We start from the raw sequence: 7022 nt of genomic DNA on the forward strand, positions 1-7022 counted from the left end.
GTACACTTTGTGTATACATATATGTACCTCGGGTACATATCTGTAGTACCTGTTACGTCAACGACCCCTTGAGCGTTACTAGGCTGCACGTGTATTCATGCTATATCTGTAATGTTCTACCGTCTACGCTTTCAGCGCAAACTTGAATTTGGACATAGATCGGCTGCGTCCACGCATATCAGATTTCGAGGATCACGTGCAGAAGCTACGGCAGCAGTTGTACAGCGAGCGCTTCGAGAAGGAGAGGGCGGTGCAGGAGCTGCGACGGCAGGGTCTCAACCCGCCCATACCTATCTCTGTTACCTCGACGTCCAGGTGCGTTAGTGCATCACCTGCTTACCATTTATTTATTTGTCAGCTGCTTGTCATTGTTATTATCAGCCAATTACCATTTATTTATTGGTCAGCCACTTTAATATCATTTGTTTATTGTTGACGTTACTCGACAACAACGTCGACGTCCGACCGCCCGGCGGCGGCGGCTCGGCCGGTCGGCGTCATTCGTGAGTGACGTTCGTCGGACGACGCTGACGTTGACGACAACTCGTTCGATCACTCTCACGAATGAACGGTCGATCGTGCGACGAATAGCACTCGGTGTAAAAAAACAGAAACAGTTGTTAGTCTCATGGTAATGCTGAACATCAACAACAAACACACAATATCTCTGTGACATTAACTAAACGCTTAGCAAAATTACGCGCTGGTCACGGCTCCAGTATAAGGTAGACTCTTTCTACCCGTGATCGCATCAGTGGTTACGCGTGAGTGTGTTGACTACACCCTTGCTAGCGTCTATGTGAATGCAGATAATAACAGACTATAACGAATAGTATGTACGTATTCATGAATCTCTTTAATAGCGTATACTTAACTAGCATCCGCCCATAACATGGCGAATGCGTACAGTCTAGGTACGCGAGTAACCTCACATAACTTACGAGGTTTATGCTGTGCAGTAGCTGTCTCAATACCAATATCGTCTATGCCTGTAGTTTGTGTAACACTATCGCTCTCTTCCTTGTCTCTGGCCGAACACGCGGTTATATACTGCAATAGGTAGACACGCCTACCTATTGTCTCTCCACAGTCCTCCTACATGCCTGTCTACAATTGGCCTACTTCTATCCTGTCTATCCCGCGTTACGACTTTACACAGCTGGTCATATATGCCCAGCCCGAACAATGGTTATCCCTAGCTATTTTACTTATTCGTCCTTCGACTGTATTACAATTGGTCAGCCACTTACCATTATTATTATCAGCCACTTACCATTTATTTATTGGTCAGCCGCTTACCATTGTTATTATAAGCCACTTACCATTTATTTATTGGTCAGCCACTTACCATTTATTTATTGGTCAGCCACTTACCATTTATTTATTGGTCAGCCGCTTACCACTTACTATTGTCAGCCACTTACCACTTACTATTACTATTCCTTTGCCGGTGAACGTGAAGCTTTCTGAGAACGAGTAGAATTTACGTATAGCATGTATACGTGAGAGTAAATGCCACGCAGTTGCCATATTTGCTTTGCATTTTTTGTCGATTCTTTTCGGTATCACGTACGCCGTCGTCGTTGACTCACCTGCCGTGCGTCATTTAACCCGTGTCACATAGTCGGTTGACATTCAAAGATTGGGGCTCTGCAATGTGGGTGACATCGTCGTGTTCGACACTGTAAGGGCACAATTAAGCCACAATGGCACTGACGCGTGTGCTATTGTAGGGTAGGTGACGTTGTCGTGAGATGTAGGCCGGGATGTAGGTTAGCGATTATGTCTAGTTTACCCACGCAGGCTTACGGACCAGTACGCATCGACTAGTGGCCTAGCCGACAAGTCCGCTGACAGATCGAGAAGAACGCAGTCGAAAAGCAGGGAATCCTTAGATCTATACTCCTCTCAGGAGACAGTGTCAAAGCGCAAACCTAGGACGTCTAGCAAAGTGGCTAGGTATAAAGAGGACAGCGATATTGATCCTAGGGTGAGCATAATGTAGATGTTAATCGCATTCGCTATTACATGTGTAATTTTTTTTTAATGTAGGGTTTAGGTTAAGCGTATACTACAAAATGATCAAGTTATATCACTCACTGCCCAAAAAATCCACACTTAGATTAATGCCCCTTTTACGTTTATACCCAAACAGACCTTTAGTGTGATAACATTCTAATTTGGTTTCGATTTGTAATAAAAAACTACCATGTGTACATATTATCTAGATATTATTATGTTGGTTTTGCTTGAGCATACAAACAACCATGTTGCGTTTCAGGTGCCGCGTGTTTAATGGGCGTTTTTTACACCAAAAATATTCCATGATGATGCCAAATTAAGTTTTAAATAACTATTAAGCAACATATTATTCTTGCTGTCAGAGTGCGGGTTGTAAATTTATTTAGATGCAGTGTGCTTTTAGTAGTTCTGGCTTGCTAATATGTCGGATATATAGTCTTTCTTTTGAAGGTGCCAATCATATTTCATGAATAATTCCTTAAATATAATTTCGTTGATATCTGATATAGTGATGTAGTATTGTACTCGAGATGGGTAAATATACATTTACACTGATCTGACATTTGATTGATCTCAATCATTCTCTGTGTTTGTCAGACGTCATGTATATTACTCTGTTATATGTAAAATGTTTTGCTAGCAAACACTTTCGTACCAGGCTGCCATGAACGAACATGATGAGTAAATAGTGGGCTCAAATTACTCTAAATAATTCAGCGAGCGTATAGTTTTTCTTTACTATTTACTCGGCGTGCATATTCTCATGCGATCTTACTCTTTCAGCTATAACGTTTGTCGGATTGACATAAATATATCCACATGGCTTGCAAACATTTCATATCTTTCTTAAAAGGTGGGTGGTTCAAAGTGTGACTCACTAAAACACGCTAGTCTAGGCAGTGAATGGTGTGCGTTCAATCTGATGTGCGCTTACTTCATTTTAAATTTCATCATTCGCTATGCATCTTCACATTAGCACAATTTTATACACAGTGAGAGACACACACACACACACACACACACACCCCCACACACACACGTACGCACACGCGCGCACACACACACACACACACACACATACACGTACAGACACGCGCGCACACACACGCGTGCACGCACGTACACCCTCAAATAACACGCGCTCGCGCGCACACACGCACATATACACGTACAGACACACGCGCACACACACGCGTATTCGCACACACACACACACGCGTGCACGCACGTACACCCTCAAATAACACGCGCTCGCGCACACGCGCGCACACACACACGTACACACACGCGCGCACACACACACGTATTCGCACGCACACACGCGCTCGCGCACACACATGCACGCACACATACAGATAGACACATACATAGATGCACACGCACGCACTATTGCATTTATATACGTGGGGCTCACATAGGCAGACATAGACATGTGTGATGGATGGATATTGATGGACACTGTAAAACAGCCGCGTGGTGTTCGCTCACAGCGTCTCTGTATGTCGTTTCCTTGCTAGTGGCTTCATTCTGTGTCACTTCTTTACGTCATAGCAAGATTAGCTGAAGAGTTATGCACATGAAACACTTTATTACATATCTATTCACGCAATAATAGAATTGGCGCTGTTTCTTATGTGATTTTTGAAGCCCTGCAGCATAGTTTATCAGCGCTTACATATCAATAAACAATTTCGTACTAATATATTAACTACAATCTCGCTATTATGCACTTTCATACTACGATAGGCTAGGCGTTTTAACATATATGTCCGCTGCAGTGACACTATATTCTAAAGACTGATGTTTCGCAGTAACTATTAAACTGCGCTAGCGATTTTAATACCAATACCCATAGAAGGGTGGTGACATCTAACATAGAACTACAGTGTGTATAGGCTTGCCTTTTTGGTTGAGCGTTTTCGTAAAATTCGCATCGTAATTCAGGAATAACATGTAATATATATAGTGTGGAGAGTCAGAGACAGTAAGATCAAACAACAGAACGAGTAATATCTGTTACACTCATCATCTGTCACTGACCAAATATTGATGATATTGATTATTGATATATCATGATCAAGTGATGCTTCATCGAACATTTTGTCTCGGTCGTAACATTTCTGCCGTCGTTGTTTTGTTGTTTGTCTTTAGCGAGGCAGTTCTATGACAAGTGATTCGTCGTGACCCCCCTCACCCCCTCAGCAGACACCTCAGCCATCGTTTGCCAGCTCTTCCACAGAGTAGCAATGCCATCTACTGAGTTCTCTACAGTGTTCTCTTGAGTGTCTTCGACAGTGTGACATGAGCTGTTACAACATCCAGTAATGTGTGTGACAGTGTCGAATCTGCAACGGTGTGGCGTCGGAGATGATGTGGAATCTATGACAGCCTCCAGTCTGTCACTACGTCGTGTTGCCACAGTGACAGTTTCGAATCTGTGACAAGATTGCATCGGTGACAACATTGCATCTGTGACAACGCTGTATATGCGACAATGCTGAATCTGTGACAATACCATCTCGGTGTCTTTACACTTGTCAAGACATTTCCAGTCGTTTACAGAAGGAGAGCATCACATCTGTGACAACGTTCCATCAGTGACAATATTCCATCAGTTCCACGTCAGAGTCAGTGTCACATCCGCGATAACGTTGACACTTGTCTTCAACGTGACAATTCGCGCAACTATGACGTCATTGGATAATGGCAATGGGGTCATGTTGACAATGTGACAATGTTGGGATACTGTTGATGGTTGGCTGCGGTTTGGTGGCACCGGTGATGGCAACCGCCTTTCAAGCTGTGCAGGAGAGTATGTGCGAGATATGATTAAATATTTAACGATGTCATACGTACAAAGGTGCTGTTGATGTTTCGAAGTGGGAACTCGCCATTTATCTGTGTGCAATATTAGGTTTCACTACTGGTGATCCAACTGTTAGTGCCTGACACCCAGTTTTACCCCGAGAAAACGCCATTGCTTGCAGCGAAGAATTGTGAATCAATCTACAGCATTCAACTTGTCAATTTTATAACGTAGTTTCTGATGTATGCGCATGTGCATGCACATGCGGGTTTATTTCGATTTCATTTGTAAATTGCTTGAGATACATGTGGTATAAGGAATTATATGCAATTCTCGGGCTTTCGTATCATCTATCTCGCATGTAAATTGTTTCATTTGAGAGGAAACTTGTCGCTGTACTTAAATGGCCGGTCACACATGCCATCCAGTACACATATCCGTCCATGTATAGCACGAATGTGTCGCCATTCCACTGTATAGTCTATATGTAACTACACTATCCGTTCTAATATGACCGGTCATAGTAATGACGTTATTGTGAATATATTGTGAGAATTTTGCGTAGCTCCTGGTTGCGTATTTAGGAGCAGGAATAGCTCGAATAGATTGAAACACGCGAGCATATTCTCCCAGCCAAGGAGCTAGATATACTTTAACTTGTATATATTCAGCTCTTTGCTCTCGGCAGCGTATAACTGCGACTGATTGAAGAAAGCGGGTTGTTTTTTCATAGAGGGAGTTGTAGTCATAATAAAAGTGGAACTATCTGAGCAGATATTTTCGTACTTTTGTTGCACCGCACGCGAAAGTGTGGTGCGCGCGGTGCCTGTTTGTGTAAAACGCACAATGCAATTCTTGCCGACATATATTATATATATTATATACATATATATATATATATATATGCGTGTGTGCGTGTGTGCGTGCGTGCGTGCGTGCGTGTGTGTGTACACTTATTACAATGCATGACGATGTTTAAAATAGCGTTTCGACATTTTAGACAACACGCGAATTCGCTTCGTGTGGTTTTTTTTTAGAACATGGCAACTGTCGGCGTCTGCCAAAAACGCATCTTTATTGAACTACTGTGTATATACTTGTAATTGAGCAGCGCGTTTGCCCCGTGGATTTAAACTGACAGGAGATCCTCCTGTATGCTCCTGAATACACCGGCTGTTCGTGTTCGTACGAGAGACAGTCTACTAAACGGTCGAGTTGACAGGCTTCGAATATCTGCGCTCGAGCGTGTTTGATTAAGTCGAGGTCCGGTCGGTCTAAACCGACGATATTCATCCTGTGAAATTTACTTGCTGGGTGTGTTTTTTTCTCGCGTTTGTGGCGCGGCAGGTGATTTTGTTTGAGCAGGTACACGAGAATTTCGGCGTAATGTGTTTGAGCTGCGAGCGTTTTCAGCCGTAGCTTGAATTATAGATGTCGTATCGCATTGCATAGGGACATGAACCGACGTCGTCTTACATTGTACTGGCTTGCCACGCGTCAGTTTACCGTTGATAAGTGCAGCAATCAGGCGACACTATAGTCATTCTAACTATGGTCTGCTGTAAGAATAATTGCAAGACAGTGTTTTCTGTAAGACGGAACTTTGTGTTTCTCTGCTCATCATTTTCTCCGTGTTTTTTTATTATTCTAAAAGTAGTTTAATGCAGCCGTAGTTCCGCGTGTGCTCGCTCTCCTTCTATATGTTAAGATGGCTTCAGGAACGGTTGTGTTCGCTCCCTGTGCAATGCTTGCAAGACGTCTATACTTTTAATGAATATTTTCGTTCATTGATTATTTGTAAATTTGGCTGCTTTCTATATGCAACTTGAATGTTCGTTGATATTATCATCCGCCATATTGAAATATTGTAATTATTAAAACAATGCGTGATTTTTTTTTAATTCTTGTCTCCAGCGGCGTACGTTTCTCTTTGCGTTGAAGCGATAAAGAGAAAGAGAGACCAGAGATCCACAACCAGGGCATAGTATGCAATTCCATTTTTATTACATTGAAACATGTATTGGGAACTAATGTTATATTATTTCCTGTGTAATTTGCGTCGTGTGTTACTGTGCCATTATCTGAACACTTCATTTTATATCTTTGCTTATAGCATATACTTATCATATTCAATTATCTAAAAACACGTTTCAACCTTTAAAACATGTTAATTATTCTATACCTGTTTCATACT

General features: G+C 42.4%; 1 protein-coding gene across 1 annotated transcript in view; it reads left to right on the top strand.

The window, feature by feature from the left end:
• The window catches only part of LOC106812052 (centrosomal protein of 135 kDa-like), a 44247-nt gene extending 37518 nt beyond the window's left edge, over positions 1–6729 (top strand). Inside the window, exons 28-30 of the mRNA XM_014815816.1 lie at positions 136–315; positions 1804–1990; positions 4174–6729. Coding sequence (XP_014671302.1) covers positions 136–315; positions 1804–1990; positions 4174–4206 — 400 coding nt within the window. The 3' untranslated portion in view covers positions 4207–6729. The remainder of the gene's footprint in view (positions 1–135; positions 316–1803; positions 1991–4173) is intronic.
• Positions 6730–7022: the final 293 nt, after the last annotated feature.

The sequence above is a fragment of the Priapulus caudatus genome, unplaced genomic scaffold, assembly GCF_000485595.1.
Source record: "Priapulus caudatus unplaced genomic scaffold, Priapulus_caudatus-5.0.1 Scaffold604, whole genome shotgun sequence".
Classification (NCBI taxonomy): domain Eukaryota; kingdom Metazoa; phylum Priapulida; class Priapulimorpha; order Priapulimorphida; family Priapulidae; genus Priapulus; species Priapulus caudatus.